The sequence below is a fragment of the Salvelinus sp. IW2-2015 genome, linkage group LG20, assembly GCF_002910315.2.
Source record: "Salvelinus sp. IW2-2015 linkage group LG20, ASM291031v2, whole genome shotgun sequence".
NCBI lineage: Eukaryota > Metazoa > Chordata > Actinopteri > Salmoniformes > Salmonidae > Salvelinus > Salvelinus sp. IW2-2015.
Genome location: NC_036860.1, coordinates 45367475 through 45380878, shown reverse-complemented (window position 1 = coordinate 45380878; position 13404 = coordinate 45367475). Strand labels below are relative to the sequence as shown.

General features: G+C 42.8%; 1 protein-coding gene across 2 annotated transcripts in view; it reads left to right on the top strand.

The window, feature by feature from the left end:
• The window catches only part of LOC111982044 (calmodulin regulator protein PCP4-like), a 31392-nt gene extending 18500 nt beyond the window's left edge, over positions 1-12892 (top strand). The window contains exons 2-4 of one of the 2 annotated variants that reach the window (XM_024013572.2): positions 8843-8891; positions 10825-10863; positions 12081-12892. In XM_024013572.2, coding sequence (XP_023869340.1) covers positions 8843-8891; positions 10825-10863; positions 12081-12220 — 228 coding nt within the window. In that variant the 3' untranslated portion in view covers positions 12221-12892. The remainder of the gene's footprint in view (positions 1-8842; positions 8892-10824; positions 10864-12080) is intronic. The other variant, XM_024013573.2, reaches the window with a different exon arrangement.
• Positions 12893-13404: the final 512 nt, after the last annotated feature.

The window sequence follows — 13404 nt, the reverse complement described above, 5'->3', positions numbered from 1 at the left end:
TATCAATGGTTAAACATACATGTTTAACCATTTAACCAACATACATGTTTAACATCAAAGAGGAAGTGATGTTCCGATCTAGGTTTAAACTACAGCAGAAATTTGACTCCGTTTATTCATGAGAGTTGAGATGAATACATTAACTAACAGCAGGAAGGGAATGTCTCTATCTGCCTACTGATGATATTTCATTTCACAACAACACATCGTTGTTAAGGTTACGTACTAGCTATGCCATAAAGGCAGCTCTATACCATATATCCAGACCATCAATGTGAGCTTGAGGCAATGCGGTTTGGCTCATATACAGTAACCCAGCTCCCATCTACCTCTAGTAAGGGGTTAAGGTGTACAGTGAGAGGAAGCAGTTTGGCGTGACTTTGGGTGGCTTTGCCAGGTAGACAGATAGGTTGAAGAGTCAAGCTGAAGGGCTGTGGAGTGCTGAGTGCAGACCTCTGGGTGGCACCAGGTTTAACGCACTGCGCTGTGGTGCGTGCCAAGCTCTGCATGCGAGTATAGGACCAGGCTGGGCTGGGCATGCCCTGGGGATTCACCGATTCACCCGTCAGCAATTTACCTCCTGTGGAAGGGACAGATGATGGCAGGGTCTTATGCTTGCTTACGTCTTTGGGGTGTATGTGTGTGTGAGAGCGTAAGAAGGAATCACAGCTCTGTGTTATCTACCAACACCTCCCTAAGCTCAGAGCTGTGTGCTCACTATAACTTATGGCTCAACTATGTTAGGAAAAACCAGCCTTATGTGCTGGAAACATAATCATCATTATCACTATCATCACCATCATCACCCTCATCCCATTAGTTAAGCTTCCTCTCCGGCTTTGACATACGGGACTGGGAGCGTGACGTGACAAGCAGCTCCTCAGTGCCTCAGTCCAAGCTGTGCCCATGATGCCTGTCTCAACTGGGAACTGACTGAACTGAACTGAATGAACACCATAGACTCGTTATCTCTGCAGTTCCTGCAGTAACTGTGCCCACTCACAGTTTAACTGGCMGTATTACGGCCTGAGTCTCAGTGAAACACTATGTAATAGACTGAGTGGACCATGGCTGCTGTTGTTGTTCCTCTTTCTCCAATCTCCTACTCCTAATCAGTGGCATCTCTGGAAATGGTTGTGCTGTGCTGCTTGGTGGCCCAACATGAGAATCTGTTTTCGTTTTTGCTTGTGTTTATGTTTGTGTATTTTATGCCTTTGCCTGCGTGCAGTGTTTAATGATGAACGTCAAGTTGGCGTGTTCAGTGAGAGTCTGACATAATGTTGCGACAGATGTCTCAATGTATCACCATGATGCTCCTGAATGACTGTCAGCACGACATGGTCGGGGAGAGTGACCAGCAACCACAGGCGTTCACCACAGACAGACCCAGCCACTGAGGTCAGAGGCCAACGCAATCTCTTCATCTCTGATCCAGACCCAGATATATGTGTGAAAAATTGGTAAAGATAGCGTTTTGGATATAAGCTCTTAAAATAAATGTTGAAAGAAAGATAAATAGGTAGAGTTTTACATGTTTTACTGTATCTACATGTAACGTTTTTGTGAACTTTTAGCCTCTAAAAAGTGGTGCCTGTTGCATAAGCATGAGCTTGGTATATGTGGTTCTAAAAGTGTGTATATAAACTCAGCAAAAAAAGAAACGTCCTCTCACTGTCAACTGCGTTTATTTTCAGCAAACTTAACATGTGTAAATAGTTGTATGAACATAACAAGATTCAACAACTGAGACATAAACTGAACAAGTTCCACAGACATTTGACTAACAGAAATAGAATAATGTGTCCCTGAACAAAGGGGGGTCAAAATCAAAAGTAACAGTCAGTATCTGGTGTGGCCACCAGCTGCAGATTTGACAGTTCTTTCTGTGAGATGTTACCCCACTCTTCCACCAAGGCACCTGCAAGTTCCCGGACATTTCTGGGGGGAATGGCCCTAGCCCTCACCCTCCGATCCAACAGGTCCCAAATGTGCTCAATGGGATTGAGATCCGGGCTCTTCGCTGGCCATGGCAGAACACTGACATTCCTGTCTTGCAGGAAATCACGCACACAACGAGCAGTATGGCTGGTGGCATTGTCATGCTGGAGTGTCAAGTCAGGATGAGCCTGCAGGAAGGGTGCCACATGAGGGAGGAGGATGTCGTCCCTGTAACGCACAGCGTTGAGATTGCCGGCAATGACAACAAGCTCAGTCCGATGATGCTGTTACACACCGCCCCCAGACCATGACGAACCCTCAACCTCCAAATCGATCCCCCTCCAGAGGAGYACAGGCCTCGGTGTAATGCTCATTCCTTCGACGATAAATCAAATCCGACCATCACCCCTATTGAGACAAAACCGCGACTCGTCAGAGAAGGGCACTTTTTGCCAGTCCTGTCTGGTCCAGCAGCGGTGGTTTTATGACCATAGGCGACGTTGTTGCCGGTGATGTCTGGTGAGGACCTGCCTTACAACAGGCCTACAAGCCCTCAGTCCAACCTCTATCAGCCTATTGCAGACAGTCTGAGCAGTGATGGAGGGATTGTGCATTCCTGGTGTAACTTGWGCAGCTGTTGTCGCCATCCTGTACCTGTCCCTCAGGTGTGCTGTTCGGATGTACCGATCCTGTGCAGGTGTTGTTACCCGTGGTCTGCCACTGTGAGGACGATCAGCTGTCCGTCCTGTCTCCCTGTAGCGCTGTCTTAGGCGTCTCACAGTATGGACATTGAAATGTATTGCCCTGGCCACATCTCCAGTCCTCATGCCTCCTTGAGGCATGCCTAAGGCACATTCACACAGATGAGCAGGGACCCTGGGCATCTTTCTTTTGGTGTTTTTCAGAGTCAGTAGAAGGCCTCTTTTGTGTCCGAAGTTTTCATAACTGTGACCTTAATTGCCTACCGTCTGTAAGCTGTTAGTGTCTTAATGACCGTTCCACAGGTGCATGTTCATTAATTGTTTATGGTTCATTGAACAAGCATGGGAAACAGTGTTTAAACCCTTTACAATGAAGATCTGTGAATTTATTTGGGTTATCTTTGAAAGACAGAGTCCTGAAAAAGGTGTTTGTGTGTGTGTGTGTGTGTGTGTGTGTGTGTGTGTGTGTGTGTGTGTTGTGTGTGTGTGTGTGTGTGTGTGTGTGTGGTGTGTGTGTGTGTGTGTGTGTGTGTGTGTGTGTTGTGTGTGTGTGTGTGTGTGGTGTGTGAAATATTACTGTTGTCATATGGAATTCGTAGCTTTTAGATGTGTATGAAAATGTTAGTTTTTTTAGCTAAGCGCTATAGCAGGGGGTGGCAGGTAGCCTAGCGGTTAGAGCGTTGGTCCAGTAACCAAAAGGTTGCTGGTTTGAATACCCAAGGTGGAAGAAAATCTGTTGATGTGCTTTTGAGCAAGGCACTTAACCCTAATTTCCTCCAGAGGTGCTGTACTACTATGGCTGACCCTGTAAAATAACACATTTCACTGCACCTATCCAGTGTGTGACAATAAAACATGTTTTTTTCTGTGTGTGCAAAGAAAACATGATTAATTGTCTCTCTAAAATGAAACCAAGTTTTTAAATAAATACATGTCTGTCGTTGAACAACCCCAGGCCATGATTAGTGATTTCTGAAAAATTATATATAGCATTTTGGAATGAAATTTGAGTGTGCAAAAGTTAGGTTGTGTAAAAGCTTTGTTAATCTGTCTCTCATTGCTGTGTTCCTATGTTTTTCACCACAGCACCATTCATTCATTACTCTGATGGAAGATCATCCGGTCATGACTCTTTGTGTGTCCTAGGCTCTCTTGTGTCAGGAACATATCTATCAGTAAAGATGGAATGAGGTGGAGACAAGGTCATCCTTCATGATAGGTCTGTGGGTTAATGAAATTAAGCCCAGTAGAGGAGAGGAGGAGAGCGAAGGAGAGGGAGGGGAGGAAAGGAGTGGAGGAGAGGCTCAGATGTATTGGGACGAGGTGTGATGGAACCGAGGCATGCCAGCGTGCAACAGACACACACTGGCGCACACACATACCCGCGCACACGTTCACACGCAACTAAATATAAAGATTTGTACATACCCTCACACATCTGAGTTTCAGGTTTTATTTAGGTCTGGCATGAGTTGGACTCACGAGCACACAAACTCACACACCCACACATGCGCACACACACACCCACTTTCTTGCTCACTTGCGGGCCACACCAAACAAGTATTCCAACATTGGGAGCCATCTGTTTTGGCATCGCTCAATGGCCAACTGAATGTAGTGTTTTCCATGGCTGCTGTGTAAGCTGCGCTGTCCATGGGCCCAACCAGGCTGAACTATGCTGAGCTGAAGCAGGACACACTGTAGTGCAGACCTCCTGGACTGAAGCCTGCCAGGGGACAGTACACATTACCCCCATCTCTAGTTTGGGATATTAGTTACACAATCAGAAATTAAGTGGAGGGTACACTCATAAACACACTTAGCTCTAAATCTGTGGTTACAATCTACCTCTCATCTGCAGACTCTCTCCTATCAGTAACATACACTGCATTCTACACTGAGTATACCAAACATTAGGAACACCCCCCCTTTTTGCCCTCAGAACAGCCTCAATTCGTTGGGGCACGAACTCTATAGGTTGTCGAAAGCGTTCCACAGGGATGCTGGCCCATGTTGACTCCAATGCTTCCCACAGTTGTGTCAAGATGGCTGGATGTCCTTTGGGTGGTGGACCATTCTTGATACACACGGGAAACTGTTGAGCGTGAAAAACCCATTAGTGTTTGTAATGCCCGGGGTGTAGTGGAGGAAGAAGTCAGACGCAGGAGACAGAGAGTTCAGAGTAGCGCTACTTCTTTATTCACCACACAGGTGAAAATGACGCCACTCAAAACAAATGCCACAAAACACAGGGGAACTAAACAGTCCCGAAAATAACTCACGTACACGAACAACCATGACTTACAGGCGTGTACACGAGTACACATAAAACAATCCCGCACACCCAGCAGGCGGGCCGGCTGGATAATAAAGCCCAACTAATTAACCTAACTAAAAACAGGTGTTTACTAATAAACAGACAAGGAGGGGGAGGAAAAGATCAGTGGCAGATAGTAGGCCGGTGACGACGACCGCCGAGCGCCACCCGAACAGGAAGAGGAGCCACCTTCGGTAGGAGTCGTGACAGTGTTGCAGTTCTTTACACAAACCAGTGCACCTGGCACCTACTACCATAACCCATCCAAAGGCACTTAAAACCTTTGTCTTGCCCATTCACCCTCTGAATGGCACACATACACAATCCATTTCTCAATTGTATCAAGGCTTAAAAATCCTTCTTAAACCTGTCTCCTCACCTATATCTACACTTTCGCGGTCAAAAGCAAGCCGGCATCTACCACTCAGATTTATTTTTAAACATGGCTTAAAATGTTTTAACCTAATTAAAACAGTTCTGTAGGAATGAGGTTTGTGCAGTATGCCTAATACATTATCACAGCATATGCCTGACCTGCCAATATTGTTCTTCTCAGACCATATTATATTTCAAAACTTGAGCTTTGATAACAAACTAAATCAGTTGGTGTAGCACTTGCGAGGCACGGCTGAGCATAAATTGAAATACAACAGTTTTCAGCTGTGCTAACATAATTGCAAAAGGGTTTTCTAATGATCAATTAGCCTTTTAAATGATGATCTTGGATTAGCTAACACAACGTGGCATTGGAACACAGGAGTGATGGTTGCTGATAATTGTCCTCTGTACGCATATGTAGATATTCAATAAAAAATCTGACGTTTCCAGCAACAAAAGTAATTTACAACATTAACAATGTATACACTATTTCTGATCAATTTGATGTTATTTTAATGGACAAAAAAATCGTTATTCTTTCAAAAACATGGACATTTCTAAGTGACCCTAAACTTTTGAACGGTAGTGTATATAATCAGAAATAAAGCAGTCAGTTCTGAAGACGGTCCCTGCTCACATTCCACTGCAAAGATTTTCAGGAATTGGAAGAGAGAGTTAGAGAGCATTTGTGTGAGTGTGTATGTGCGTGCGTGTGTAGATGCTGAGGTCTTCCAGAGACAGGTTTGCAGGTGCGTGACAAATCTGCTGGTCTCTCCTCAGTGCCAAACTGGCAGTGCACATTGTGTCCCTCATTCATTCATTCATTCATTCAGACATACATATTAATTCAAGCCTTCTTTCATGAGACAAAATGCTAATAACTCTGTTTGTGCAGTTCATGTCAATGTCTCCATGTATTTTGGTGGGACTCTTGCCAGTCACAAATTCTTTCGTGTGGGTTTTTTATCTTGGCTATAAAATGCAAAAACTGTTCTTTTGCATTAGTTTCACCCAAAAAGACAAGTAAGGCAGTTCACATCTCCCCAAACCCTGAAGCATTGACATCATTCACCAAATATTCATGATCCACTGCTTTATCTCCTCTTGTATGGAAGATGCTTTCTGCTTACACGGCAAGTTCAGTCTGTATCCACATGCTACTCTATTGGTGGACTAATGATGCCAACCCACAGAGTTACAACAAAGAAACAACAGCAAAAGAGCCTAACGGACCACGTTGTCATGCTAATCAAGATCCTTTACCCTCAAATGTTGCTCCTCTGCATGCTTGAGAGAGAGAGATAGGCAGAGGGCGTGTGAGGATGTTATTGTTGTGCCCGCTCAATCCTCTAAAGTATTCTAGTAAAGTGGCTCAGATAGGGACTGTGCTCCATGTGTAACCCTATTAATTAACAGACTGATACAGCTTCATCACATCACACTCAGCACAGACAACGGCCCACACTTTGTTGCGCCTAATGAACTGTTCAGTGTGGAAAGCCGCCACACCACACTGAGCATGTGACCCATAATTATGTATAATATAGAATACGTGATAATGTTTTGAATGGTTTGTTGATGATGTTGCTGGCAGGACTTTGGCAATAGCTGCTAAACTGGCATGAGCGAGCGCGGGAACGATAAGCATCAAGGAGCCAAGCAGAAGTGAGAGGGAACGTGAGAATCAGGCGGCCGTGACAAACGTCTCATTTGGAATTCACTCATGGTTTCTAAAGCCTCATGCAAATGTATAATTTTTTTGGGGCACATTTTATTAGGCGCTGTAAAACAAAGATAGAGCTGAAAGAGGGCGAGATAAAAGACTCATTGGAGAGAAAAAAAGAGCAAAGAGAGAGCAAAGATATGGAAAATGTGCCAGTTTGTTCAGAGTAATCTTCCTGAACGTTATGACCAGCCTGGTTATGTAAGCTCTAACCATATCCAGGCAGAGAGAAGGATCACAGAGAGAGGGAGGAGGAGGAAGAGAAGTGAGAGAGGGAGGAGTGTGTAGAGAGACTGCGGGTGCGTTCACAGAGCTGATGCAACCCTAAATCAGGGATTTTCCTCAAATTGATGAAGACTAGGAGAAACCATCCTTCATGTTGATGCTTTTCATCAGCTGTTCCCTTTCACATCTGTTGGCCGTTGCTTGCGTGTCATTAAAGAGAAAACAACCATTAAACAATTAGAGGGTCACCAATGACAACGATCAACAACACAAAGATTAGAGCAGATTAGATAGCGATGACTGTTTCTTCATTAACCTCTGTAACCACTCTATATGTGCTGAGCTTCTCTACTGTATCACAGCAGCACCAGTGGAAAAGCAATAAAGGTATCCTCTCCTTTCCAGTTGGGAAATACCAACTCATAATGTCAACTTTTGAGCTTGTCTGTGTGTGTGTGTTGTTGTTTCACTGTAGTTGCCTGTATTACAGTATCTTGCGTGGCAGTCTTTGGAGGTGTTGTCCTATAAATCAAATAAATTTTTATAGGATCTCTTGTCCGTTGTGTTGTTTGTATACCTGTTCAGTCGATCCCTATGTTCCTACCTAGTGTTGCCTACGGTACTCCTTGACAGTGTTTCCCTACATAGAGGATAGACTGCAATGTGTAGTGTCTTATGTGTGGCACTGCACTGGAGTGCTGGTCTGGGCTGTAGAAGTTCATTTCATGGCTCTAATGTGGCCTGATATGGAGGAGTGTTATATTCCTTTGAACTTGGATTAGCTTCCCATCCCTCCTCTGCCTCTCTCTCTCTCTCTCTCTCTCTCTCTCTCTCTCTCTCTCTCTCTCTCTCTCTCTCTCTCTCTCTCTCGCTCTCGCTCTCTTTCTCTCTTTCTTTCTCTCTCTGGGTCCGGAGCCATGGCCCCTGTCTGCTCAGGCATTGTTTGTTGAGAGCTGCAGGGTGCAGGGAGAGAGGAAGAGAGAAGAAGAAGGTGTGGGAGAGGAAAAGAAAGGTAGAGATGGAGTGAGGGGGAGAGAAAATGAGATGGAGAGAGTAAGGGAGGGTGTTAGTAACCTCTGGTAAACCCCAGTATCAACCTCACCCCATGTGACAGAGTATAACACAGACAGATGAGACCTAACAAGGAATGCCATCCCATCACCTCAGTGAATCCTTGGGATTTCTTCCACACTAACAGTGAGACAGATGGCAAAGCTTTGAAATTTGTTCCCCTTCCTTCCACTTCTATAGGGGAACTGAGGACACTGCCATTTTTTTGTTGTGATTTTCCTCCTCAGCCGCCTACCTGGCATCAAAGCTCATCTGCTGTGTTTAAATTCATTGAAAGCACTGTATTAATAACTCAGGTAGTGATGTGCAGGATGGGGAGTGTGGGCTTCCTCCACGGAGCAGAAGTCTCAGCAGAAGCTCACACATGTACGCATGTATGTACACAAACGGCCCGAGACCTTCTGGCTACTGGTCTACCTCTAAGTTTTGCCCCATATGTAAAGTATTGAATATTGGAATATTGATCCCTCTCTATCTCTTCCTTTGCAGAGACAAGGATCCGGAGCCATGAGTGGAAACAGCAAACCTGCTGGACAAGGTGTGTACAGGATTTATACAGGAAAAATATGACAAAATACACAACATACATCACGTAGGCCTGCTGTAACTAACTAATATCCTGCTTTTAAAAATCATCTTGTGAAATTCTGAAAACGCCATCCATGTTGGTTCATGTGACCACATTGCTCTACTCATGGAGAGCAGAATGTCCAAAAACAGCAAAAACAGAGAATCAGAGATTTCTCATAACTCAACAGATCTTTTGTCTTGACTAACTCTCTTTTGTGTTTTTTTATGAAAGAAAATATGCCATTATAGAAATAAAGACAATCTACCTTGGGTACATTCATGCCTGAAATTCACAGAAAGACCTACTTTCCAAGCTGGAGCATGGTATTGTTGTCATGATAATGACATTCAAATCCTCAGAGTTAGAGAYGTCAAACTTAGGCTTGCAATACTTTGGAGGATCCTTTGATATCTATAAATGACATTACGTGTAGAATTCAGTCATTCAGGTAAAGTGAATGTGACTACAGGATAAATCTAATTTAAAGTCCTACTTCAAATAGATTCTGGATCAAATAATTGATGATTCCCCAAGATTTTTCCCTGACTTTGGAATTTGATAGTCATATTGTACACTAGAAGGTGAAACCTCCTACTTCCTGTAGTCTGTATGTATCGACAGAGCCAACAATTGATCCTATTAAGTTTTTAAACAATACACAATACAATCAATTGATGTAACATATACTATGTCCTTCCCCCCCATCCCTGGAATCTCATCCTAAAACACAATGAAKCCGGCAGGTTAATGATAGCCAATCACTTTTAAAAGGGTTCATTTGGCCATTCTGCACATTAAATCGATCCTTCCTTCAGCATAACAGGGTGGCCGTGAGCCTCCTCTCCACCCTTCTGGAGCCACTGATGACAGTATAAAGAGTGAGACCTGGTGTTCATATGGATTTTAGTCTCAACTGGTTGGACGATGAGTTGCATTGTCATTCAGTTTAATCCAAAGGTAAAAGCCACACAAATACCATACTCCTGTCAATTGAATTTGATTGAATGACGTTTATTTGACATTTGCCAATTTCCATTTGATTGTTTTCACCTTTTTATTTTTGTTAGTAACCTAATCAACTTGTATTAGTCCAGTTTGGTCATATTTTATTGCCTAAGCTTAAGTTGATAGAATACATGTACCATAGGGACCTATAATAATGTAAAGACTGACAATGGCATCCCATGCCTGCTCTAGTAACATGAGTGAATGATCTATTACCACAATCGCACATTCAGTCCTATAGTTATTTTAAGGCTGACTATTTTCAGTATTATATTGACTATGTTTTATTCTAGACAAATTTGGTGAACTATATACTTGGTAGTGGGGATTTCATGTAGTTTGGATTCCAGCTATTGTAATACCCCTCCATAGCCTACTGAGTGCTCTCACCAAGATGTTCTGAGACTATACCTTCATCAATCATTGTCCCAGTGTCCCTGAGCAGCATACATCAGACAGTCACCAGCTCCAACATGACCTTTTACCATCTCCCCCAGAAATGAAGACATCATCAATTTGGGAAAATTTWGATATTCACACATGCACCTCCTCAAGTCTCAATTCATGGTTTAGGAGGACTGTGACCTTGTTGTGAAGTGTGCAATATGTATCAGAGGAGGGGGGGGAGGGGGGGGAACTCAGTCTGTTTATGAAGAACATAAGATATGTACATGAGAAACATCCCTTTCCTCCAAAAACTATATTATAAAACAAAGCACCCACACTGGCAATAGCCACTGACTTCAATCAATTTAGATGGGTTAGGCCCACAGTGAAATGGGATGTCCCCACACTGTTCCATTACACAAGGAAAGATAGCTTGGAGAGTAATTGTATGGGCTCTGCAATCATGAAATGTACATTCCTCTCCATTGAAAACATTTTGTCTTCAAAGGATGCCAAGGTCGTGAAGAAAATTCATCTAAACCTAAACGTATGTTGTTCATTTTGCTGCATGTGTGCACATTTTATATGTTAGTACACTCTTAGAAGAAAGGGTTCCGAAAGGGTTCTTCGGTTGTCCCCATAGGGGAACCCTTTTTGGTTCCAGGTTGAACACTTTTGGTTTCCATGTAAAATCCTCTGTGGAAAGGGTTCCACATGGAACCCAAAAAGGTTCTACCTAGAACCAAAAGTGTTCTACCTGGAACCAAAAAAGGTACTTCAAAGGGTTATCCAATGGGGACAGCCGAAGAACCCTTTTAGGTTCTAGATAGCACCTTTTTTTCTAAGAGTGTACATTCACAACCATGTATAATTTAAAATGCATATGGCATGTGTGACATCTTGTAAAGGAATGGATCTTTCAGTATTCAATACACATAGTAGATGCATGTGAATGGAGACTGGCGTATACTATCGCATCCCAATGCTGTTGGAATGAGACCTAGGAATTGAACCTGCATCACAGAAATTGGACCCAGTATTGCTTTTTTACATTCACAGTCACTTCACRCATACAATTCTGTATGTTCACTCCTCATATTTAAGCAATCAACCAAAGCTTAATATTCACAGAATGTTCCCTCTTTGGTATCTAGCATGGGCACTGATCTGAACTCATTTAGTCTTTGCTGGCATTTTGGCTGTGATTATCTATGTATTAGGAAACATTTAACCTTACATTTGTAAGTAAATAAAAAAAAATATATATTCTGATGTACATGTCTTTTGTCTTCTAGATTAAAGGGGGAAATGTATGAGTAATGAAAGGGGAGTTAGAAAATGAAATCCTCCTGGATGAAGAGAGTACATGACAGCATGTAAATGTATGGGAGATTAGAAAGGCTTGCCTTGCTTCATATTTCACATTTTATCCCCTGATTTAAAGTCTTTGAAGATGCAAAGCCCCCTACCCTCTGTATACGCTCGAAAAAGGCTGCTTCTTTAAACATAATCTATTGAATTGAATTCAAATTAAACACATTTCTATGAACTTTGAATCGTTCTATAGCTATTAACAAAGGTTTTTCAGTCAATTCATGAATTGAAAACTGTCCCATTTTTAGGTGACCTTTTCCATTCATGATGGAGGGATGAAATAGAGTGACCCCAACTGTGGTAGAGTCACATACAGTAAGACTCCCCAGTTTTTCTATACTGTCCCACTCTCTCTTCCAGTCTCTCACCGTCTTTATTGCCTCACTACAGATGACTCTAAGAAGGCTGCTCCTGAGGAGGACTTTGCRGACATCGACATGAAGGCTCCGGAGACGGAGAAGGCTGCTGTGGCCATCCAATCACAGTTCCGGAAGTTCCAGAGCAAGAAGAAGCAGGAAGTAAAGTCCTAGAGTGGGCAGGACAGAGCCGGGCAGCTCTGTCTCCCATAGGCCGGGACTGCACCAGTTGGGGGTTTGGTCTTGCATGTCAATCAAACCACACCGTTATGGACTCAACTGAGGGGGAGTTAAAGGGAAGATGGAAGGCTGGAGGGAAGGGTCAGGGTTCAAGGATCAAGGGGTCACTGATATCTTTGAAATTATTATGTGTAACTTATTAATTGATTGCTGTGTCCATAAATGATGGTTAAGTTCTGGATATATCTTGATCTTTCCTATGATTTTGCTATTTTCATTTTTTATTGATAGTGTAATACTACTACACTCTATATTTTCCAGTTGCTGTAGCAGTACAAACCCTTAGTTGTCCTCTCATGTCTCTCTCATGTCTCTCTCATGTCGTGTATGCTGCAATATACCCATTTGAACAATAAAAAGCTGCTTGATAAGTAGGTTTCCTCGTAAAGCAATTAAGAAACTGAAACCAGGGTTCTATCACCCTCAGGCGGAACATGTAGCCAAATGTATTGTGAAGATTGATCGTCAGATTCTGCATTCTTTTCAACTGTGGCATCATAAATCTAAAGATTTTTTTTCCTAGTAGGTCTGTTATTAAGGGTGTTTCCCTCTCGTTGTGGAGAGTGTTTCCAGACATTCCAGTTTGTCTTGTTTGATCCCTCCCAGTTAGCGCAGCGCCCAGTGGCTGATGCATTTAGAATTTAATCAATGGCTACAATTTGCTTTCCAATGTCTCCGGTGTCTCAACTTGCCAACTAAATCTAGGGCTTGTTCCATTATTTACATGAGAATTGTGGATTTCCTTCCTTCCCTTCTTCCCTTTAMCATCAACGTCAATGGAAAGTGTTTTATTTTGTTTGTATGACTTTGTTTCGACATTAATTGTTTTTTAATGGGTGTTTCGATTGAATCCCCATTGTTTCCTTTTGTTGTTCAAACCCAAATGAGTGGAATATACTGTACAATACCATCATCCTTCAGTAGAGACACGTTCAAAGAATACTTAATAAATATCCAAGAGGTAAACATTGAGTCAGGAGTTATTTTGTTAACATTGTGTTTGTTTATGGTCCCCACTAGCCCATGTGCCTGTCATCGATGTCTATTTTCTTTCTTTATTTAATAAATCATTTTGACAGTAACCGTCGAAAAGACATTCATAAACCTTTAAATTMATT